Here is a 25,536-nt window from a genome sequence, read left to right as displayed (position 1 = left end):
CGAAAGCGGCAGCGTCGAAAGCAGCCAGCTGAGAAATCGCGCCGCCGAGAGGGCGGCTGGCGCAGAGCATACTCCCACCGCTCGACACCGCTCACCTGCGCTCTCACCACGGGCCCATCGAGGCGGAGCTACGGTATGATGCCCTTCCGGATTGGATGCGCTCGAAACCCCGGGGCGGGGATTAGAGGCCGAACGCTCTTGGGGATTGGCCACTCTGGCGAACGGACGTGGGGCTGGCGGAGCTGGTTCGCCAGAGGCTCCCGCTGGGTGGAGGGTGGGCCTTTCTCCGCGGTTCTCCTGTCAGTCATTGGTTCCCTGCGGTTTCCTTGGGGACGTGGCGCCGCCGCCTGCCTAGTCTTCTTTCCGGCTGGGCTAAAGGCCTCGGGGAACCGCTCTGGACCGAGCGGAACGGTGCCAAGGGAGACTGCGGACCTCTCGACCCGTGAGTGCGAGCGCGCGAGGGCCGCGGGGCTGGGACAGGCGGGGAGGGAGAGTGGGCCTTCCAACCCCTGCCACCTGGGGATCGCCGGTTCCTCGAGAACGCCCGGCTCTCCGGGAGCCGGCTTAGAGCCAGCTGGGTCCCAGGAACCAGAGCGGACGCATCTGGAGTGGGCGGGCGCCTTGGCCTTCCCTCGGAGGTCTTGTCCTCTGGGCACTGCTGGAGGTAAGCCTGAAATCCAACGAACTCTTAACAGGCTGCAGACTTAGGAGATGCCTGAGACAAGGAGACCAATTTCTCAGGGCAAAAAGAAAAGGAGGTGACAGGCACTGAGACCACTGAAGGGATCCCATGGCTAGGTAAGGCTGCACATTTTCTCCTCAGCTAGGGGCTCAGTTGGGGCGCAGTTGGGGGTGGCAGGTAGGTTGAGGGGCCCTGGGAGGTTTGTACAAGTGAGGTTTGTCCTAGTGCTGCTTCTGGACTTTGCTGCTTGCTCGGATGGATGCAGAGAAGATCAAAGTTACCTTTTTTTTCTTTTTCTTTTTTTTTATGGAAGGCATATGCTACCATAGTTTACAGCCCATAACCCCAGGGTAGTAGAGTGAGTGCTTGCTCGGCTCCGGAAAGTGCTAAAATGTCCTGTTCTTTCGGATTTCCTTTTGGGTGAACCTCCCTGATTTTTGAGGAGGTTAAACAGAGATTTTTTTTTTCTTTTTATTTGAAAGTAGACTGAAGTCCTTCTGAATCAGTATAGGAAGTGAACTTCATAGTTGAATATGTATATCCATATGGTGTGATAATCTGGAACTTTCAGAAAAGATTAATGTGGACCTACATGTACCAAATGGAACAGTTGTCAAATAGAGTTAAGTGGGGAAAGATGCAGAACAGTAGGTACAGTGTAAAACCAGAGGAATGCGATACACACATGTATACTGTCATATATGATATATATTTGTGCTTGTGTAGACATAGAATACCCTGGAAATACATGTAGAAACTGGGCATCAGTGCTTGCCTTTCAGTAGGAAATGGTAGATTAAGGCAAAAGACTCATTTTCCTCTATATGTCCATTTAAATTGGTTTCATATGCATATATTACCGATTAAAATGTTTTTTAATTAGTTGAATAAATATTCAGACTATCCAGTTTTTTGACATCATTCTTGTTGGGAATGTTGTAGTTGCTCTGATTCTTCAATGTTGCGAGGTTGACCAGGGAGACTGGTGATCTTTTCATAAACATGAGAATTGTAATTCTTTGAATTACTCCCAAAAGTGCAGATATTGGGAAAAGAGCAGATAAGGCTTTTCTGATTTATAGTAGAAGCACCATGAATTATATAGGTCCTTTTCTAAAATTTGAGACCAAAAGAACATCTGTAGACTTGTGGTGGCATAAATTTTTGCCTTTATTAGGAAGGGCTTTAATACAGTTTAAAAACTTTTTTTTTTTTTTAAAGCACTCACCTGTAGAGACTTTTCTTACTAATGTTTGTCTCATTTCAGAATCAGTTTTTCCTACCTCTGTCCAGCCTCCTGGTACTTCACTGTGCCCACAGTGAACCCATTTCCCCGTCAGAGGGTGGCATTCCTAGGACTCTTCTTCATATCCTGCCTCCTTTTACTTATGTTAATCATGGACTTTCGACATTGGGGTGCTTCACTGCCACGCGATAGGCAATATGAAAGGTGAGTCAACTTTAGATCACTTTGATCAGACTTGGCATTAAGTCATAAATATTTTGACATTTCACATAGTACTACCTTTGACCCTTTCGGGAGTACTGCATTTTTATTAGTAAAATTGTATGCCACTTATCACATAAAGAAGATCTTAAGCTCCATTTTGGCAGTGTTCACTTTTGATTCAGGAATGCTGATGTTGCATTTTAACCATGAAAAGTCATCTTTCTGTATTCTTGTTTTGCTGGACTGGCTTCAGTAGATGCATAAATGTTTAGGACTGTTATGTATTGTTGATGAATTGACCCTTTTTCATTATTAAATGACTCTTTTTATCCTTAATTATATTCTTTGGCCTGAAATCTTTTTTTTTCTTTTATTTATTTATTTATTTATTTTTTACAAATAGTTTATTGTCAAATTAGTTTCCACATAACACCCAGTGCTCATCCCCACAAGTGCCCTCCTCCGTGTCCATCCCCCTCCTCCCCCCCACATCCATCAGTCCTCAGTTTTTGTCAGCATTCAAGAGTCTCTCATGGTTTGCCTCTCTCCCTTTCCCCCAGTATTTCCCCCCTTCTTCTCCCCCTTGTTCCTCAGTTAAGTTCCTCCTAATCCTCCTATACGTGCAAACATATGATATTTGTCCTTCTCTGCCTGACTTATTTCGCTCAGCATAACACCCTCAAGGTCTATCCATGTTGCTACACATATCTTTGGCCTGAAATCTACTAGTCTGATATTAATATAATTACTTCAGCTTTCTTTTGAGTAGTGCTAGCATTATAGATGTTTTTCTAGCCTTTTAGTTTTAGCCTTTATGTCTTTATATTTTATATCCAGTCTTTTTATAAATAACTGCTTTTTATCCTGTGTGAATGTCTGCCTTTTATTTGAAGTGTTTAGGCTATTTGCATTTCATATGATATTGATTACACTTAGGTTTAAATCTGTCTTGCTGTTTGTTTTCTGCTTGTCACATCTGCTCTTTGTTTGCTCTTCCTCTTTCTCTTCCTTCTTTTGAATTGAGCACATTTTTAATATTCCATTTTATCTCTTTTGTTAGCTTAGTAGGTATAATTCTGTTTTTTTTTTTTTATTTTAGTGGTTGCTTTAGGATTTAGGGTTTATAATATACGTCTTTACCTTACCATAGTCTGTCTTCAAGTAATATAATTCCTCTTCTCATGTACCTTTTTACCTTCTCCCCTAGGCCTTTGTGCTATTATTGTCATATATCTTCCTTCTACATATGTTATACACTCCACCATATATTGTTATTATTTTTGCTTTAAGCATTCCGTTGTCTTTTAAAGAGATTGCAAAAATAAGAAAAAAGAAAAAAGGCTGGAATTATTGCCATTTCTGGGTTTCTTCATTCTTCTTTGTAGTTCATATTTTCACACGGTGTGATGTTCATTTTGTCTAATCGACTTCTTTTAACAGTTCTGGTAGTATGAGTTTGTGGTTAGTGAATTCTTCCAACTTCTGTGACCGAAAAAGTCATTTTGCTTTCCTTTTAAAAATATTTGTTTGGGGGTGCCTGGGTGGCTCGGTTGGTTAAGTGTCTGACTTTGGCTCAGGTCATGATCTCACGGTTTGGGGGTTCAAGCTCTGCATCGGACTCTGTCATCAGCATGGAGCCTGCTTTGGGTCCTCTGTCCCCCTCTCTCTGCCCCTCCCCCACTTGCACTCTCTCCCTTGGTCTCTCTCAAGATAAATAAAGAAACTTAAAAAAATTAATTGGGTAGGGAACTCTAGGTTCATCTTTTTTTTTTTTTTCCTTTGATTACTTTAAAAATGTTCCACTGTCTTCTGACTTACATTCTTTCTGAGGAAAAGTCTGCTGTAATTTTTAAATCTTGTTTTCTGTACATCATGTTTCTTTCCTCTGGCTGCTTTTTTAGATTTTATCACTGGTTTCAAACAATTTGATTATAATGTGCTTTGATGTAGTTTTCTTCATGGTTCTTTTGCTTATGATATGCTGATTCTTAGATCTATAGATTTATATTTTTTAATCAAAATCAGAAGAATTTTGACCATACTTCTTCAAATATTTTTTCTTTCCTCTTCCACTTCTCTGGTGTCTCCAATCACATATATAATTTTCCATGTGAAGCCTTCCCCCTGCCCATTTACTTTTTTTTTGTTTTTTTTTTTTTTTTTTTCTTTTTTTTTTTTTTTTTTTTTTTTTTTTAGTCTTTTTTCTTTCTATGTTTCTTTCTGGATATTTTATATTGCTGTGCCTTTCAGTTCATTAGTATTTTCTTCTATAAAGTCTAATTTACTGTTCATTCTATCCAGTGAGATCTGAATACCTTTATTTTTTTTTAGAAAATACATCTGAATTATTTGATGTAGTTTTAATGCCTTACCAGTTGCATTAAAGGTCTGTATTCTTTTATAATGGTGATTCATTTTGCTATTTTTTTAAGGTTAATTTTTGATTAGGCTACAAAATGAAAGGATGACATGTTGTGTTCATCATCAACATGATTTTCTCTGTATTCCTTCTCAGACGGTATCAGGAGGCTTTGGACTACAAGTGACAGTTTGGACTACAAACTGACTTAAATGATAAGATAGTTTATTGGCTCACATAATTAGAAGTCCAGGGGTACAGGGACCATAAATTCAGCATTGGCCGTCTTGGGGCACCTGGGTGGCTTAGTCGGTTAAGCGTCCAACTATTGATTTCAGCTCAGATCATGATCTCAGTTTGTGAGTTTGAACACCATGTGAGTTTCAGGCTGACAGTGCCAAAGTCTGCTTGGGATGTTCTCTGTCTCTCTCCCCACCCCCCCACCTCCACCCCTCTCTCTCTGACCCTCCTCTGCTCACATTCTTTGTCTATAAATAAATAAATAAATAAAATGTTTTAAAAACTAAAGAAAACTTACTTTGGTGGTATTGTGGAATAAACATGAAAGGAGGGAGATGAATTTGAGTTCTTCAGTAGAGACATGATGGTCACCTGAACTTGGGTGGAAGCAACGACAATGGAGAGGCGTAAATACATTTGAGGGATATTGGGAGATAGAGTGATCTGATAGTTCTTGTCTACTATTATACCCCAAGTGGCTAGAGTTGATAAATACTTAAGTTTAATTAATAGCAACAGATTAACTGCAGAGTTAAGGGACACAAAGACTGTGCCTGTGGTTACCTTACCAGAGTCCTGATAACCCGTAATACTCTGGTTGAGAAACCAGCAGCTATATAGCCTAGAACTCCTATTCTTTAATGAAAGGTTACATGCATGTTGCCACAAATTACTCTATATCATCCCCTTTCACTCATGGCAGCCCCTTTGAGTCATTTTGGAAGCAAACATTCATTGGGAGCTTGCTGTGTGCATGACACTGTTGTAGATGCTAAGGTACAAAGATGAATAAAATGTGGCTCCTGAACTCATCGGGTTCATAAGCTAGTTAGGGAGGCAGATGTGAAGGAATAATTATTTCCCAATGAGAGAATAGTTTATATATAACTATGTAGAATCAGGAACAAAGTTAAGAATCAGAAGTTAATCAGAAAAGGCCTCTGAGTAACTAAAGTTGATACCACTAAGTTCATGAACTACATACAATCTCATGTACTTTACTGATAAGATAGGCTTTCCCACAGAATGTGTTTGCTTTAATTTTACACACTTTTTAAATTAGCTTGGTTTTCTCCTGTCTCAGAACACAGCAGATAAACAGCAAATTAGATGGTGGTCATAGGAAGGGTGTGCTGGTCATTAGATATGGGCACACTGATGACAATAGTCAATAAAAATATGCTGGCATCTTGACAAGTGAGGCAGAAGAGAGGAAATTTATTAAAAGTTGACTGAATAAGAGGACTCTAGATGCTGGCGAGGATGTGGAGAAATGGGCACCTTCCTACACTGTTGGTGGGAATGTAAACTGGCGCAGCCCCTCTGGAAAACAGTGTGGAGGTTCCTCAAAAAATTAACAATAGAACTCCCAATAGAAGACACAGCAATAGCACTGCTAGGAATTTACCCAAGGGATACAGGAGTGCTGATGCATAGGGGCACATGTACCCTAATGTTCATAGCAGCACTCTCAACAATAGCCAAATCATGGAAAGAGCCTTAGTGTCCATCAACGGACGAATGGATCAAGAAGATGTGGTTTATCTATACAATGGAATACTACATGGCAATGAGAAACAATGACATCTCACCATTTGTAGCAACATGGATAGAACTTGAGGGTGTTATGCTGAGTGAAATAAATCAGGCAGAGAAAGACAGATACTGTATGTTTGCACGTATAGGAGGATTAGGAGGAACTTAACAGAGGACCATGGGGGAGAAGAAGGGGAAAAATAGTGGGGGAGAGGGAGGGAGGCAAACCATGAGAGACTCTTGAATGCCGAGAAAAAACTGAGGGCTGATGGGGGTGGGGGGGTGGGGAAGGGTGGTGATGGGCATGGAGGAGGGCACTTGTGGGGATGAGCACTGGGTGTTGTATGGAAACCAACCTGACAATAAACTATTTAAAAACAAAAACAAATGCACTAGCTCTTATAATCTACATGGAAAATAAAAACTAAAACTTTGAAACTATAAAGTAGACAATTTTCAATAAAGAAAGCAAACTGTACAGTGAAAAAACAAAAAAGTTGAATAATTCAAAATTTCTGCAGTCCATTTCTATACTGTTAAGCAGTTCTACACATTTTATTAAACTTCTCTATCACAAGTCTAATAATTGTGTTAAATCAGTGGTTTCCAAATTTTGTGTATCTAAATCATTGGGGGACCTTTAAAAAATGCAAATAATTGAACTTCTTCTAAAGGTGATTCTACTGTGCAGCCTAAGATGAGGACCATTGCTGTAAGATTCAGTTATACTTATTTGAAGAGGAAGTATTGTGGTATAGGGGAAAGAGGATTAATTTTAGAGCTAAACAGCCCATAATTTAATAGTTGGATGCAGGTCTTATATTCTGGAATCTCATTTTTTTGTTGTATAAAGTAGAGGTTCAAATGCTTGCCTTATAGTTTTGTCATTTAGATTAAAAGAGAAAAGCATCTAGGACTACCTAGTGCATCATGGGGGTTGGTTTTATTGTTTGAAATAAATTTGATTTTTCTGTTCTCTAAGTCCATTTTCTGCCCTCCAGATATACACTGAAGATAAGGGGCAGCATTATCTCCATTCACAATTTTTCTCCCAGAATTTTTTTTTCTGGCTGCTGCTATTGATTAAGCACTGGTGAGCACAAGCTGACAATAAAACGGTCCAAGCAAATAACAAGGAATTGATAGAAACACTTTAGTTTAACAGCTTACAAAAAAATTAGGACACATGTATATGGTTGTGATTTTTAAATTACATGTAATACAAAGCGTATCTTTTCAACTTGTTCTGATTCACATGATGAAATTAGGTCAGTAGTTTGTATTGGAGAAAAATATTTTATTTTGAATTTTTTTCAGGCATTGGTGGAGCTAGCATATCACCTCCAGGCAATATGACAGGACTTTGGAAGCCTGCATGAGGGTTTTCCCTCATTAGTTTCAAAACTGAAGAGTTGTTGTATTTTTTTTGTTTGTTTATTATGAACATCTACTCGCATTGCTTCTGGAAGGAGAAAGCAAGAAGTTTGCATCAGAACTAGAATTTAAGAAAAGATAAATTTAGAAAGTGATGGGTTATCAGTAAGGATAGAATCCAGAGTTGTTTTTGTTTTTAATAGATTTTATTTTTTAGAGCAGTTTTTGGTTCATAGCTAAACTAAGCAGAAGTACAGAGGTTTCCCTGCTACTCCTACATGCATAGCAAAGCTATTTTTAAGAATAATTTTTGTTAGGGGCATCTGGGTGCCTCAGTCGGTTGAGCGTCTGACTTCGGCTCAGGTCGTGATCTCGTGGTTGACAAGTTCAAGCCGTGCATCAGGCTCTGTGCTGGCAGCTCAGAGCCTGTAGCCTACTTCGGATTCTGTGTCTCCTTCTCTCTCTGCCCCTCGCCCGCTCATGCTCTGTTTCTCTCTCTCAAAAATAAATATAAACATTTAAAAAAATAATTTTTGTTAGATATGTTTTAATCAACTGTTTATCTGGCATGTGCCATGTATTATAAGATGTGCTCTAACAACTTCTTCAGACTTAATACATATTTTACATTTATTTATTGATTATTCATCAAAAATTGTTTGCACTGTGGTATCCAGTAGGGTAGCCACTTGCCACAATGGCTATTTAAATTTAAATTAATTAAAGTAAATTCAGTTCTTCATTTGCACTAATCACATTTCAGGTGTGCCCTGGCTACAGCTATCCCATTGTGGCTAGCGGCTATCCCATTGGACAGATAGGGAATATTTCCATATCAGAAAGTTCTTTTGGAAAGTTTTAGCCCTGGATGCTAGGTAAATTGTTACAATGTATTAATAATTTTTGGTACAAGGGGCCCTTTTAGCATGTATCATATATATAGTGCAAGACAAATGGTGAACTATCCTTACTTAAATGTCCTGTATATTTATTACATTTCTTCTTAACCTTAATGTTTAGTATGATTCACTTTTTTGTAGCCCCACTACTGTCTTCATTAGAGGGGAAATTTTTGTCTGGTTTACTGTTCTGGAGAATGTCCTAAGTAACTCTTGAATGGTGATGACTTCATATTCCTTTGCCATCTGGGTATAACTATGAGTGAGAGGTTTTGCATCAGCAGTGGGTTCTGTACTGACTTTCCTTAGGAGTTTCAATTCTGTTTAAAGCAAGTTGAAAAGAGACATTGCTTTTGGTTAGGATAGAAAGGATAAGCTTCAGGGGCGCCTGGGTGGCTCAGTTGGTTAAGGTTCTGACTTCAGCTTGGGTCATGATCTCACAGTCTGTGGATTCAAGCCTTGCTTTGGGCTCTACTGACAGCTCAGAGCCTGGAGCTTGCCTCAGATTCTGTGTCTCCCTCTCTCTCTCTCTCTGCCCCTCCCTCACTCATGCTCTGTCTCCATCTCTCAAAAATTAGAAAGAATGAAATCTGGCCATGTGTAGCAACATGGATGGAACTTGAGGGTGTTATGCTGAGCGAAATAAGTCAGGCAAAGAGAACCACTCAGGGATTTTTGCTGGTGAAATTGAAGGCATTTACTTGCATTTATTGACGTTTATTCTTTTATTCACTTACTTGTCCTTTAACAGTGTTAATAGTGTTTATAAGCAGAGCTTTAAATTATAAAATGCTCCTGAGTGTTCTGATTAATCTTGTTAGGAGATAAGCAATAACCTTACAAGATGCTTTCCTGGGTATGTATTACTATCATCAGTCATGCATAGCTACTTTCCCTATAATGTTGTTATATTTGGTTCTGAGTCTTGAATGGAGTTGAAAGACAGTTTGATGATATTCAGCAAAAAACTGATAGCTCCATGCTAATGAGGGCCACATTAATGGACTTTTTGTGTATTTCTGAGTTCTGTTTGAACTCTAGAAGTGGTATAATCAGTGTTGATTTTGTAAGCTAAGTAGTGGTTTGGTCAGTTACTGCCCTAATACTATTAATGTCTTCAGGATAATGGCAGTGAAAGCCACTGTCTTCAGTTTTACTTTGGGTGATATATCTGTGAGTAACTTTATTTTCATTGACTCAGCAATGATTAGAGGGAAATCACGTTTCTCAAATAGAAAGAATGTATGTATGTATGTGTGTCGGGGGGTAAATATGTGTGATAGTGAATCAGATCTCTCCTGGGAAACTGGATGTGAGGGATTCCAAAGCTTTTGGAACTTTTCTCTTGAGATTTAGGTCCTCTTTAGGGATTAACCTAGTGTAATATCAGCAAAGCAGGAGAGTCTAGCAATGCAAGTAATTGATAATGATGGCTAAGGCCAGGACTGCAAGTCACAAATGCAAGAAAGGACCGTTGATCCATCCATGTCAGGAGCCTAGACAGAGGAAGACCTTTAGTATTTGTTAAGTGTCAGAAGCCTGATTAGATCATAGGAGGTCAGAGTTCCAGAAAGATGTGATACTATTACTTCCCAAAGGGAAAAATTGTTTTTCAGTTACTCATTTGCATGCATGATGAGAAAAATGGAGACTTCCTGCTGGCTGCAACCACTGAGCAAAGACTCAAATGGGATGTGTAGCAAAATTGCTGCCTGGTCCTTTCTTACTCCCTTGTGTTCTAATGTCAGGTGACATTTTTCTGCCAATGTACACATGGAGACTTCTAAGAGAAGGAGAAGCAAAGTTGAGTTGCACGCAGATTAGAGTTGTAAAGTTGCTTATTTTGACAGGAACCCAGGAGGATAACAGGATGCTTTGGAAAGCCATTGTAAATTTCTGAGAAGGAGACAGTTGATTTGAAATATGTATGGTAGACAGCTAATAAAGATATAGAGGAGTTCACACACCTCAGCTCCATACAGTGAGCTCCAGGACCAAACCAATCCGTGTTGCCTGATACATGTCAGAGAAATGTTAGGAACATTGTGACAGTTTGGAGATACTGCAGATAAGGTATTTACTCTTGGGAAACTGATAGACTAAGTGCGGAGGTGGAACAAACAAATAGGAAAGAAGTCTTAGGAGTTCATACTGGAATATAAACAAACCGCTTAAAGGGATAATGACATTCCACATTGTAAATGTGGCCTTTTCAAATCATTGTAAGAGTCAGCATTGTTGAGTGGAGGCTTCTTAAGAACTGGGGAGTCATGTCAAAGAAGGGAAGGGGGAGGAATAGGTAGAGAAATAGATGGGTGTTCCAGAGAAAAAGAAGGTCGTATTACAGCAGTGTTTGTCAAAGTGTTTACTGACACTTTGGGAGTTCAGTTCATTGGGTGGCTCAGTTGGTTAAGCGTCGAACTCCAGCTCAGGTCATGATCTCACAGTCTGTGAGTTTGAGGCCTGCATTGGGCTCTGTGCTGTCAGCTCAGAGCCTGGAGCCTGCTTCGGATTCTGTGTCTCCCTCTCTCTCTGCCCCTCCCCCGCTCATGCTCTGTCTCTCTCTGTCTCAAAAATGAATAAACGTTAACAATTTTTTAAAAAATTAAAAAATAAAGTTTATTTAAATTGCATCCAAGTTAGTTAGCGTATAGTGCAACAATGATTTCAGGACTAGACTCCTTAGTGCCCCTTACCCCTTTAGCGCATCCCCCCTCCCACAACCCCTCTGTTTGTTCTCTATATTTAAGAGTCTCTTATGTTTTTGTTCCCCTCCCTATTTTTATATTATTTTTGTTTCTCTTCCCTTGTGTTCATTTGTTTAGTATGTTAAATTCCTCATATGAGTGAAGCCATATGATATTTGTCTTTCCTGACTAATTTTGCTTACCATAATACCCCCCAACTCCATCCATGTAGTTGCAAATGGCAAGATTTTATTCTTTTTGATTGCCAAGTAATACTCCATTATGTATATATGTACAGAAATATATATACCACATCTTCTTTATCCATTCATTCATTGATGGACATTTGGGCTTTTTCCATACTATGGCTATTGTCGATAGTGCTGCTATAAACATTGGGGTGTATATGCCCCTTTGAAACAGCATACCTGTATCCCTTGGGTAAATGCCTAATAGTGCAATTACTGGGTTAGAGGGTAGTTCTATTTTTAATTTTTTTTAATGTTTATTTATATTTGAGCCAGAGAGAGACAACACAAGCAGGGGAGCGGCAGAGAGAGAGGGAAACAGGCACCAGGCTCTGAACTATCAGCACAGAGCCCGATGTGGGGAAGGAACCCACGAACCGCTAGATCATTACCTGAGCTGAAGTCTGACGCTTAACCGACTGAGCCACCCAGGCACCCCAGTCTATTTTTAATTTTTTGAGAAACCTCCATACTGTTTTCCAGAGTGGCTGCACCAGTTTGCATTCCCACCAGCAGTGCAAAAGAGATCCTCTTTCTATGCATCCTTGCCAACATCTATAGTTACCTGCGTTGTTAATGTTAGCAATTCTGACAGGTGTGAGGTGGTATCTCATTGTGATTTAGATTTGTACTTCCCTGATGATGAGTGATTGAACATTTTTTTCATGTGTCTGTTTGCCCTCTCGATGTCTTCTTTGGAGAAATGTCTGTTCATGTCTTTTGCCCATTTTCTTCATTGGATTATTTGTTTTTTGGGTGTTGAGTTTGCTAAGTTCTTTATAGATTTTAAATACTAACCCTTTATCTGATATGTCATTTTCAAATATCTTCTCCTGTCAGTTGCCTTTTAGTTTTGCTGGTCGTTTCTTTTGCTGTGCAGGAGCTTTTTATTTTGATGAGGTTCAAGTGGTTCATTTTTGTTTTTGTCTCTCTTGTCTCTGGAGACATGTTGAGTAAGAGGTTGCTGTGGCCAAGGTTAAAGAGGTTTTTACCTGCTTTCTCCTCTAGGATTTTGATGGCTTCCTGTATTACATTTAGGTCTTTCATCCATTTTGAGTTTATTTTTGTGTATGGTGTAAGATAGTGGTCCAGATTCATTCTTCTGCGTGTTGCTGTCCAGTTTTCCCAGCACCCTTTGCTGAAGAAACTGTCTTTTCTATTGGAAGTTCTTCCCTGCTTTGTCAAAGATTAGTTGGCCATATGTTTTTGGGTCCGTTTCTGGGTTCTCTATTCTGTCCCGTTGATCTGAGTGTCTGTTTGATGATTATAGTTTTGTAATACATCTTGAAGTCCAGGAGTGTGATGCCTCCAGCTTTGGTTTTCTTTTTCAAGAGTGCTTTGGCTATTTGGGGACTTTTCTGGTTCCATACAAATTTTAGGATTGTTTGTTCCAGCTCTGTGAAGAATGCTCGTGTTACTTTGGTAGGGATTGCTTGCCCCTTTTTTAATTGGTAAAAAACACATAACATAAAATTTACCATTTTAATCACCTTTAAGTATACAGTTCAGTATTGTTATGCCTATTCACATTGTTATTTGACCAATCTCCAGAACTTTTTATCTTGCAAGTCTGAACTCTCTACCCGTTTAACAACAACTCCACTTTTTTCCCTCCCTGAGCCAACTCCGGTAACCGCTATTCTGTTTTCTGTTTTGATGAACGTGGCTACTTCACATCTCTCATATGAGTGGAACCCACAATCTTTGTCTTTTTGTGACTGGCTTATTTTACTTAGCATGATATCCTCAAGGTTCACACATATGTAGCGTATGACAAAGTTTCCTTCTCTTTTAAGGCTGATGTATAATATCCATTTTATGTATATACTACATTTTGTTCATTTATTCATCTGTACGTGGATATTTTATTTGCTTCTACCTCTTGGTTATTGTGATGTTATTGCCCTTTTCACCGAGTTGATTATACTAGTGATGCAAAGCAATGGGTAGGGAGGACTGCAGGCGCCTTGGCACAAATCAAGATGCAGGCACCAAATTACACTGTTAGTTATGGTAATTGTCGTCATCACACAATTGTAATGGGAAAAAATTCCAGTTCCGTTTAAGAATATCTTTTTTGTATTCTGTGTGACAAAATTGGAAGTGTGAGTTAAGCACTTCTCTTGCACACTGGAATTGTCTTGAGGAAAAGGCCTTAGGCAATTGTTTGGGGGTATGAGCTAAACCTAGTTGCTCTTATCACAGAATATTATTCTTACTTGAAAGAAGGCCAGAAAAACTATGGTTTTCAGACTTGGATATTTCATAGACCTCTTCCTGAAAAATGAGTGAGGTAAAAGCCTGTCACTTTAAGGAAGACAACTGTTAGTTTTTATTGACAGTGATAACATTTGAGCTTTCAAGTGGAAATTAGCAGTTTGGAACATTTGTATCTGCCACTATGAGTCTGCCAGCTTCTCAATACTCAAGAGACTTTTTTTTCCCCCCCCTTAAAGTTACATCCAAGTTAGGTTAGCTTATAGTGCAAAAATGTTTTCAGGAATAAATTCCAGTGATTCATCCCCTATGTATAAATGCCCAGTGCTCATCCCTAACATGTGTCTTCCTTAATGCCCCTTACCCACTTAGCCCATCCCCCCACCCAAAAAGACTTTTTAAAAAGTAATATTGGTAGTGATATTAGTGTGTGTGTGTGTGTGTATGTGTGTGTGTGTGTGTTTAACATTGTAGAATGAAATGTGTCAGTGTTAGAAAGATTTGCATAGCTCAGTGAACCAGTATTTCCCAGTATAGGATGTTACAGAATTGCGCAGGGGAAAAAGTCATTCAAAGTGCAAGATAGACTAATGGTTAATGTTATAAAGTATGAAACATTCTTAGATAGGGTTATAGACTTCACATTGCAGTTAACCTTTAAGAAACTCTACTTGTTGAGATTTAGTATAGTATCCAAGAAGATTCTAAACGGGCTATTCAAATATTCCCTTTTCCAACAACATGTTTTGCTTTGTTTTTTTTTTTCATATACTTCAATCAAAACAACATATTGTAACATTGAATAGAGGCAAGTATGAGAGTCTAGCTGTGTTCTATTAATCCACACACAAGAGATTTGCAAAACCATGAAACAATGCCACTCTTCTATGTTTTTATTTTTAAAAATAGTTATTTTTATAAAATATATTAACATGTAAAGAGTTCATTGTTATATTTAAATAAGCAAATATTAAAAATTTTTCTGTTTTGTTTTCTAACATGATAAATATAAATAGATGTAACCCACGTATACAAAAGCTCTTTTGCATCCAGTAATTTTTAAGAATATAAAAGGGGGTCCTGAGCCCTACAAGTTTGAGAACCAGTGTACTGGAGAAAAGTTATTCATTAAGCAGGAGGGAATGGGGTCTAGAATATAGTCAGAAAAGTAGAGGGGAAGGTTTTGAGAGAGGGAAATCAGAGAGAGATCTGTGAAGGGGGTGAAGTAGAAAGATTGCAAGGATAAGAAAGGAAAAGTTACTTTGGGCTAGAGATGAATTATCTTACGTGAGGTCAGTATTTGCAAGAGTTCTATAACTTGAACCCAGATTTCTTCCCAGCTTCCATGAGATAGAAGTGAGCTATTATGAGTTGATTTGTGGATCATAAGCCCAGTTCAGCCCAGTAATTTTTTTTAATGTTTTATTTATTTCTAGGAGAGAGAGAGAGAGAGAGAGAGACAGCATGAGCAGGGGAGGGTCAGAGAGAGAGAGGGAGTCACAGACTCTGGAACAGGCTCTAGGCTCTGAGCTGGCAGTCAGCACAGAGCCCAACGCGGGGCTCGAACCCACGAACCGTGAGATCATGACCTAAGCGAAAGTCGGACGCTTAACCGACTAAGCCACCCAGGCGCCCCACAGCCCAGTAATTTGATTAGAATGGGAAAGTATGTGGTGAAACAGTCTTTAGGACTATAAACTTGCTAGAGTGTAACAGATTTCTTACCACCTGCTTCATTTCCCATAACTCCTTCTCATATTGGATCCAGAATAAAGTTCTGCCTGACCCTATCCTATGTAATCATTTACAGCATGATACTGGAGCTCAAATATATGATCTACCCTTATTTTGTATTGTACAGTAGGAAAGGTACTTAACTCTACTTTTTAATTTCAGAACTGATTATATGCTCATCCGTTCATCAAGGTTTACTTTTCTGTCCAAAGTAGGGAACTTTGTGGTCTGCATAGCAATGTCAAATCACCAGTAAACATGGGCTAGATTATTGCGAGGGGTGGGAATGTGGCTTATTCCCACCCCTCTGATCAGAGGTGGATTTACTGAAGAGCTAATGATGCCTTCAGGGCTCTCTACACGTATAGGACCCTTTTGTATTTGTAATGTTGAATCTTTCTTAAAAACAAAACAGAACAAAAAAACTATCTAATGGCATTAGTTTCAGGCTTCACAAAACCTAGTTCTGAGGGGTTCTGTGTAAGGGTCTAGGGGGAATTAGGTCTAAATACAATTTTGGATGATTAGGGCAGGTATAAGGGAGTTTAGTGGTGATACTTGGAAAACTTGACATCATTGCTTTCAGAGCAAAATAATATTCAACTATTAGCTCAACCTATAGTGATACTTAATCAAATTTAAAAGATTTTACAGGACAACGTTTTAATCTGTTTACCATGTAGTATATATTCTTAGCACCAATAAAAAACTCTTTCCATATAGTAAGTTAAAATTAAGCCATTCTCACTGAGCTTCTCTTCAAGTGAAGTCTTCCAAGAGAAGTTAGCAATGTTTGTACTTTTCAGACTCTAAGGTGAACTTTAATGTTTATTAAAGCCTCAGACTCAGGGGCATTTTACTGACTCTTAGCCTTCTTTTCTTCTGGACTTTTCAGCCCTTTTCGCCAGATAGTCGTCTATTATTTGCTTTCACAATTACCACATAACAGTAAGGGCAGTGGCAGTAGCACAGTGCTGTGTTAACCACTCAGCATACATTGTCTGTCTGAGGGTGGAGACTCGGCATCCTTATTTTACAGATGAGAAAATAGTCTGAGAGAAGTTAGGTAACTTGTTGAAGGTCACACAGCATAGAAAGTGCTAGAGCTGAGACTCAGACATTGGTGTTTTGATGGTATCATCTTACTTGTTTCATCTTCCTGTTGTCTGCCAAAGAAATATCTTACAATGAGAATCTGAAAAAAATTCCAACAGAAAGTACTAATGTCCTAGGGCCTAGAAGCTTTGCTTTTTTTTTTTTTTTAAGCAGTGTAATGTTTTATTTTTTAGACTGGGTGTTGGGTACAGAGGCATTGTTTTATTGTTATTTATACATATTTTATAAGCATTCTTTTTATGACCATAAAATACTTGAAAAGATTATAGAGAAGAATAACTACGGTGTTTATGAAATACATTTTTTATTAATGCAATTCTAGCAGTAAAAAGTATAAAGCGAAAAGCCCCATAAATACGACCATCCAGAAACACATAGTAAGTGATAATCATTCCAAAGTATTCTTAATGTTTATATACAGAAAGGATAGAGAGATAAAAGAGAAATTCTTAGGATTGTTTTAGTTAACTAGTGTGTATAACAAACTGCCCCATATCTTAGTGGCTTATAACAATAAAAAATAGGTATTTACTCAGGCCTGCAAGTTGTTTAAAGTTGGTAAAAGATTTGTATCCCATAAAGAAGATGTGGTATGTATATATATACAATGGAGTATTACTCAGCAATCAAAAAGAATAAAATCTTGCCATTTGCAACTGTGTAGATGGAGCTAGAGGGTATTAGGCTAAATGAAATTAGTCAGAGAAAGACAAATATCATATGACTTCACTCATATGAGGACTTTAAGATACAAAACAGATGAGCATGAGGGAAGGGAAACAAAAATAATATAAAAACAGGGAGGGGGACAACACATAAGAGACTCTTAAATATGGAGAACAAATAGTTGCTGGAGGGGTTGTGGGAGGGGGGATGGGCTACATGGGTAAGGGGCATTAAGGAATCTACTCCTGAAATCATTGTTGCACTATTTGCTAACTAACTTGGATGTAAATTTTAAAAAAAATAATTAAAAAAAAAAAAAAAGATCTGGTATCCCAGCCAGTTTCATAACTGCCCCCACGGCCATTTCAGTGGCTCTCGGCAAGTAAACCAGCTGTTGCCTTATCTATGTACATCGCTAACTATGTTGTTAGTGTTGTTTCGTGTCCTGTGGTTCCATGTGGCTGGCACAGGTGGACTCCTTGACCCCAATTTCTCTTTTTGCCTGGCTCAGGTATTTGGCTCGAGTAGGGGACCTTGAAGCAACTGACACTGAAGACCCAACTCTAAATTACGGACTTGTTGTGGATTGTGGCAGCAGTGGCTCCCGGATTTTTGTTTATTTCTGGCCAAGACATAATGGCAACCCCCATGATTTGCTGGACATCAAACAGATGAGAGACCGCAATAGCCAACCAGTGGTTAAAAAAATCAAGCCAGGTACTATTCGGGATGTGTTTTGTTGTCAGTCTCTTTACCTGCTGCAGGCATGACAGAGGAGAGAAGAGAAGAGGCAAAAAGAAAGCTACCCTTTTTGTCTTTAGATTCTGGAGAATAGGAGAGATCTCATTCATTGCTGTTCCCATCCTCTCAAATAATAAGCGTTTAAGACTTTAAGCAGAACTTTATAGATATCAGTCTTCTGAGTCCACGTGATCTGCTTTTTAAAGTATTTTGTCTTACTTAAGGAATCTCTGCAATGGCTGACACTCCAGAACATGCCAGTGATTACCTTCGTCCTCTGCTGAGCTTTGCTGCAGCTCATGTGCCTGTGAAGAAGCACAAGGAGACCCCCCTTTACATCCTGTGCACAGCAGGCATGAGGCTTCTCCCTGAGAGGTGAGATGCGGGGTCTGAGGAACATGGGAGAATGGGTGGCACAAGAATTGCCAGGCTGATTCCACATATTATTCTTTGTAGTTCCCTGGTCTGAAGGGGGACTGTGGGTGCACTATGCAGAGCTGACAGGTGGCACTGGAAGACTCCTTGCTCAAAATAGAGCAGAGCCACCCCTGCATGTAGTTATTTCATAGTCTGTTCAGAGCTTCATGTCATTTGCTTCTTTGGGATCAGTATCTATCTCTGATGGCTGTAATGATTCTTAGTTCTGACTGATAAGCAGTGGTGGTGGTGACAAATTTAGATCACTAGAAGGGGAGCATAGGTAACAGAAGGGTCGTAGGAGGTTCACCGGAGCAACTGGGTACCTGGGGGCCCATAGGAATGCCACTCTCTCCATAACTGCCTGGTGACGGTGCTGCTTGAGAAGCTCAGTCTCCATTGTTTTAGACTAGTTTTTCAGTTTCATCCAGTCAAGTCTCTCCCACTTGACCTTGGCAATTTAGCCCAGTATCTTACCACCCAATTCTCCTTCCTTCTCTTGAAGGAGAGGAGAAAGAGGAGGAAGAGGCAGTGGCTGTACTTAGGTCAGATCCCTTCTTGTTTGTAATTTCTACCCTTTGATACTTCCCGGCCCCTTCACACTTATGGTCATGGGGTGGGAGTGATCTCACTTAACTTTTGAATTCATCCTTTTGGAATGTTCAAAGTCTCATAGGCATCAAGTATTTTTATTAGCTTAAATATTTTTTTCTTGGTAAATAACAGTTCCCTTTTCCAGAAAGTTTTATTTTGTATTCTTGGCCAGTGACATACATAGCTTGGCTATGTATGTAGGGCTTTGTGCTGCTTATGCCAGAGGTGCCAGGCAATATAACATATGTCCACAGTTCTTTTTTTTTTTTTTTAAATGTTTTATTTATTTCTAGGAGAGAGAGAGAGAGACAGCGTGAGCAGGGGAGGGTCAGAGAGAGAGGGAGTCACAGACTGAAACAGGCTCCAGGCTCTGAGCTGGCAGTCAGCACAGAGCCCAACGCGGGGCTCGAACCCACGAACCGCGAGATCATGACCTAAGCGAAAGTCGGACGCTTAACCGACTAAGCCACCCAGGCGCCCCAGTCCACAGTTCTTTCATTGGGCTTCTTTCCTTCTCTTTAGACACAAATTACTGGTTTACTATCTTGTCTACTGTGGAGAAGCAGATTATTTTATATAGCCATTCATTGAAATGAGAGGCCTTTTAGGCCCTATTTTCTTGTATATCTTGACCTTTAAAAATTTTTTGTTTTAGGGTGCCTGGGTGGCCCAGTAGATTAAGCGGCTGACTCTTGATTTTGGCTCAGGTCATGATCTCATGGTTCATGCTGTTCAGCCCCGTGTTGGGCTCTGTGCTGACAGCATGGATCCTGCTTGGGATTCCCTCTCTCTCTCTCTCTCTCTCTCTCTCTCTCTGCCCTTCCGCTGCTTGCACTCTCCCTCTCTAAATAAATAAATAAACTTAAAAATTTTTTGTTCTGTTTTCGGAGTGGCTGGGTGGCTCAGTCAGTTGAGTGTCCAATTCTTAATTTCAGCTCAGGTCATGATCCTAGGGTTGTGGGATTGAGCTTGCATCAGGCTTTGTGCTCAGCGTGGGGCCTGCTTGGGGTTTTGTCTCTCTCTCTTTCCCTCTGCCCTTCTCACCCACTCATGGATGCTATCACTCAAATTTTTTTTGTATTTTTTAATTTTAAAACCAGATTTTAAAATATTATAGTTGCATTAAAGGAAAAACAATAACAACAAACTTATATCCCTATTGCCCTATTGAAAATGTTTCATTTTGTCATATTCCTTTCTCTCTGTACATCTATCTGTCATTTCTACAATGTTGTAACCATACTGCACATGTAATTTAGAATTTTTGGTTTTGACATAAAGTAATAATCATATAGTTCAAGATTTAGAAACCCTGGGAAGAGTATAGGTGACACAGTGAGTGCCACATCGCAGACCTGCGAGTGGTCTGAGATCCACACCAAGGAAGGGGATGAAGGCCAGAGAAAACGCTGATGTGGAAGTCACAAAGGCAGAGCCAACCAGGAGGGTGATGGTTTGGCCATGTTTTGTGGGTCTGGAGCAAAAGAAAGAATTATCTTATCTCTTGATGTCACTCAGCATTGATAATGTTTGTCAAAGAAGTTTCTATCCAGACAAAACCCACTACGTAACTCCATTCCTTTTGTCTAAGATGTTCACTGTCCGCATGGAAGCTCTGAATATTTATATATCTTTTATCTTAAGAATTTGTAAAGAGCTTGCCTTTTAATTCATCTTCTGATCACCTCTTCTAAATAATGCAATTTATCCTGGGCTTATGGAATCATTGTTACCTCTTGAGGCAGCTGTAGTTGTTGACATACATATAACCATCACTGTAAGAACCTGTTTTGTATAATTAATGCTTTGCTAATTTATTAGCATTTGTGAGCAGTATTCAAAATGGGTTTAAGGGTCGCCTGGGTGGCTCAGTCAGTTGGGCGTCTGACTTCGGCTCAGGTCATGATCTCATGGTTCGTGGGTTCGAGCCTCGTGTTGGGCTCTGTGCTGACAGCCAGCTCAGAGCCTGGAGCCTGTTTTGGATTCTGTGTCTCCCTCTCTCTCTCACCCTCCCCTACTTAAGCTGTCTCTCTCACTCTCAGAAATAAATAAAAAAACATTTTTTTAAAAAATGGGTTTAAATCACCTAGACTGTATATTGAAATGTATTATCACTAGGTTTTATTTCTTTTTCAAAGACCTAGACTAACAGTTTGTTTTACCTCTTTTTCATTTTGTAATGGTTGGGGCACCTGGGTGGCTTAGTTGGTTAAGCGTCCAACTTCGGCTCAGGTCATGATCTCACGGTTCGTGGGTTCGAGCTCCGCATTTGGCTTTGTGCTGACAGCTAGCTCATAGCCTGGAGCCTGCTTCAGATTCTGTGTCTCCCTCTCTCTCTGACCCTCCCCTGCTCACGCTCTCTCTCTCTCTCTCTCAGAAATAAACATTAATAAATAAATAAATAAAATAAAATAAAAATTACAAAGGTAGTACAAGGCAGCACTTAGGGAAAAAAAGAACCTTTTGTTATGGGAAATTTCAAACATAAAAATAGAACAGCATAACGAATCCTTGTTTTCTCAGTCCCCAGCTTCAACAGTTATTACCATTTTGCCACTGAAAGTTTTTTGTTTTTGTTTGTTTGTTTTTAAATTTATTTATTTATTTTGAGAGAGAGAGAGAGACAATGTGAGTTGGGGAGGGGCAGAGAGAGGGAGAGAGAGAATTCCAAGCAGGCTCTGTGTTGTGAGCACACAGCCTGATGCAGGGCTTGAACTCATAAACATTGAGATCATGACCTGAGCTGAAACCAAGAGTCAGATGCTTAATGAGCTACCTGGGTACCATGGAAAGTTGTTTTTCTTTTTTAAATAAAGAAACAATGTTGGGGCACCTCGATGGTTCAGTCTTTTAAGCAGCTGATTCGGGTTCAGGTCATGTCACCGTCTGTGGGTTCAAGACCCATGCTGACAGCCTGGAGCCTGCTTTGGATTATGTTTCTCTCTCTGCCCCTCCTCTGCACTCTCTCTCTCTCTGCCTCTCCAAATAATAAATAAACATTAAAATTAATTTTAAAAAAACTGTTGAATTTTAGAGAACAAAAGTTCTGTGTAGTATATGATTTTTTTGGTTTTATTGTTCAGTAGAAGTTGGGATCATATTGTATGTACTGTTTCATAACCTATTAGAACTCAGAATATATTGGACATCTTTTCATGTCACTACATATAGAGTATAAATCGACCTCATTTCTTTTAACATCTGTCTCATATTACATTATATGGATATGGCATAGATTAGTTAACAGGTTGTCACTTTTTCATTGTTATAAATGCTGCAGTATTCACTTCCTTTTTGTATTCTTATCTGATGATTTACTTGCAATAAATTTTTTTTTTTTTACAAATAGTTTATTGTCAAATTGGTTTCCATATAACACCCAGTGCTCATCCCCACAAGTGCCCTCCTCCATGCCCGTCTCCCCCCTCCCCCCACATCCATCTGTCCTCAGTTTGTTTCTCAGCATGCAATAAATTTTTAAAAGTGGAATAGCTGGTCAAAAGTTAAGCACATTAAAAATTTGGATATAAAGTCCTAGATTGCTCTTAGAAAGATCATACAGTGGGGCACCTAGGTGGCTCAGTTGGTAGAGCATTGACTCTTGATCCCAGTGTCATGAGTTCAAGCCCCACATTGGGCATGAAGCCTACCAAAAAAAAAAAGAAAAAAAAGAGAGAGATCATAGCAGTAATTTACATTCCAAACAGCAGTGTATGTGGGTGCCCTTTTTTTTCATATTGTCCCCAGAATCAGCAAGCCCTCTTTGGTCATTTTAAGCAACTATCCAGTTGGAAGCATATCCAACAGGGAGGGCAAAATAATCCCTCTTGTTCCCCATGTAAAATTCTTTTTGTAAGAATTTAATATTTATAACAACGAGCTTTTTTAGAAACTGTATTTGACAGTATATTGGAAAATTATGACTTTATTTTTCCTAAAATGTGTATTTATTTGAGAGAGAAGGAGAGAGAGAGATCATGTGAGCATGCATGAGCTGGGAGAGGTAGAGAAAAGAGGTAGAGAGAATCCCAAGTAGACTCTATGCTCAGTGCAGAGCCTGATGTGGGGCTCGATCTCACAACCATAAGATCATGACCTGAGCTGAAAGAAAATTATTATTTTAAATGTATTCTTTACTTTTAAGTGTTATCATTCTTCACTAAGTAATACTGACTACTATCTGAGCCAATAGAATATGATTGTGATGAGTAATTTTAAAAATTCAGGATAGTTGCTCTAGTTTTTAACCACTTTCTCTAGATTCATATTATTACTTCTAGCTTTGTTTCTTTGCTTTTATTAATAATACTGATAGCATAAAACTCTAGAGGAGAAAATAACCCTAGATACCAAGATTCAAATTTTGTCCCCAAATCGTTATAACCTTTGGATTTTAATCTTGGTCTGGGTTTTCCAAATGATAAGATTTTTATAAAGAAAAAAAAACCCCAACCCTTGAAATATATAAAAGGAGATTAAAAAGTTCATTGTCAGCTTTGCAAAGGATTATTAAAAGTTTGTGGACCTAACAGCGTGTGTTGTGTGGTAATATGAGGTGTTGTTTCTGTATGGTGTAAGATCTGAGGATAAGATTGGGTTCCATAGTCTGACAGCTTCCTTTCATAGTAATTACAAATCATGCAATTATGAAACTGTGCTTCCTGCCACAGCCTTGTGAGAGGCACAGAAATATAGTTTCATCTTTTAATACTATTTGAATTATAAAGTTATGCAAAGGAAAAGTATTACTAGTATCATATTGCCTTTTAAGTGGAAAGATATACTTTGGAGGCAATTTAAACTTTTAAAATCATGAGAAGTACCAAAAAGAAACAGGGCTCAACTAGTGAATGGACTACATGAATAGTGAGGTCATAACAAGTTTGAGTAGAAGGTCAAGTTGAAGCTAATCGTGAGAAGAGTGTTTAACAATTAACTTTTATATTTTTTGTTCTTTCTTGCAGAAAGCAGCTGGCTATCTTGGCTGATCTGGTGAGAGATTTACCACTGGAGTTTGACTTCCTCTTTTCACAGTCTCAGGCAGAAGTGATCTCTGGGAAGCAGGAAGGTACTGGGCCTTGAGGGGTATACTGCTTCAGCTCAACGATGGCATAGTCTCTCTGCTGGGGGCGGGGTTAGGATTGCTTTATGTATTTGATTTTCATTTTTCTCTGAGTAATTTTCTTGATTCTGTTATATGTTTTTTTTTATTATTTGCGTATTTTGCATTGGTATCTGTTTTAGATTGCTGCTTCTAGAAGTCATATGTTTATATGTTTATATGTTCATATGTTTATATGTTTAACTTTGTGCTAAGTACTGTGCTTAAAAGAATATATTAGGGGGCGCCTGGGTGGCTTAGTCGGTTAAGCGTCCGACTTTTGCTTAAGTCATGATCTCGCGGTCTGTGGGTTTGAGCCCCGCGTCGGGCTCTGTGCTGACTGCCAGCTCAGAGCCTGGAGCCTGTTTCAGAGTCTTTGATTCCCTCTCTCTCTGACCCTCCCCTGCTCACGCTGTCTCTCTCTCTCTCTCTCTCCTAGAAATAAATAAAACATTAAAAAAAAAAAAAAAGAATATATTAGTATTTAGTGATGATTCCAAGTGGGTATTTGATTAGCTTAGCTAATTGTAGTTTTGAAAACACACATACTTCCAGGAGTTGTACTGAGTTTACCAAATTTAGATGTAAATTAAAGTAAGGGGAAACTTTAATAGGGGAGGATCAGGGTGATCATTACTTACTTTTCTTTTGTTATGGGCTCTCCTTTCATTGCATTTATTTTTTAAAGATTTATTTATTTTGAGGGAGAGGGAGTGAGCAGGGGAAGAACAGAAAGAGAGGGGGAGAGAGAATCCCAAGCAGGCCCCATGCTCAGTGCAGAGCCCGACTCAGGGATCCATCTCACCATCGTGAGACCATGACCTGAACTGAATTCAAGAGTCAGGTGCTTAACAAACTGTGTTATGCAAGCACCCACCCTTTACTGGATTTATTATGCAGTACCAGTACTTCCTTAAAAGCTTGCACTACTGGGTTTGCAGTTTTGGGGTGTAGTTGAATGTATGTTCTCATGTGGCCCAAATGTGACCTATATGACAAATTATGTTTCCATTTCTTGAAAAAGAGAAAATCTATGCATTCTAGTTGCAGTTCACATAAGGGAAAAGGTTTACCTTTTCAAGTTCAGTATTGCATTCTCTGGTTCTAAAATTTTCATTTGTTTCTTTTTTTGTATTCTCTTTCTTTGCCGAGACTTTCTATCTTTCCGTTCATTGTAAGACTGCTTGTATTTCTTGGTTATATAGCTGCTTTAATATCTCTGTCTGGTAATTCTGACATCTGTGTCATCTTGGGGTTGGCATCTCTTCCCTTAGGAGTTGAGATTTTCCTAGTTCTTTTCATGTTAAATAATTTTATATTGTATCCTGGGTATTTTGAATGTTATATTATGAGACTCCGGGCCTTGTGTCAGTCATAAGGCAAATATTGATTTTTGTTTGTTTAGCAGGGAGTTGACCTGGTTAGGTTCATGCCTCAAGTTCTGACCTGCCTTCTGTGATTGTACTGATTCATTT

General features: G+C 39.2%; 1 protein-coding gene across 1 annotated transcript in view; it reads left to right on the top strand.

Moving 5' to 3' along the window:
- The first annotated feature begins 350 nt into the window (after nt 1–350).
- ENTPD7 (ectonucleoside triphosphate diphosphohydrolase 7) overlaps nt 351–25,536 on the top strand; it is a 40,324-nt gene continuing 15,138 nt past the window's right edge. The window contains exons 1-6 of the mRNA XM_039249217.1: nt 351–442; nt 696–798; nt 1,950–2,132; nt 17,720–17,925; nt 18,174–18,324; nt 23,925–24,028. Of these exons, the coding sequence (XP_039105148.1) occupies nt 791–798; nt 1,950–2,132; nt 17,720–17,925; nt 18,174–18,324; nt 23,925–24,028 (652 nt within the window). The 5' untranslated portion in view covers nt 351–442; nt 696–790. The remainder of the gene's footprint in view (nt 443–695; nt 799–1,949; nt 2,133–17,719; nt 17,926–18,173; nt 18,325–23,924; nt 24,029–25,536) is intronic.

Source organism: Hyaena hyaena, unplaced genomic scaffold (assembly GCF_003009895.1).
Source record: "Hyaena hyaena isolate Hyena2069 unplaced genomic scaffold, ASM300989v1 scaffold_331, whole genome shotgun sequence".
NCBI lineage: Eukaryota > Metazoa > Chordata > Mammalia > Carnivora > Hyaenidae > Hyaena > Hyaena hyaena.
The sequence above is the reverse complement of the archived record's forward strand: the minus strand, read 5'-3'. Positions and strand labels throughout refer to the sequence as shown.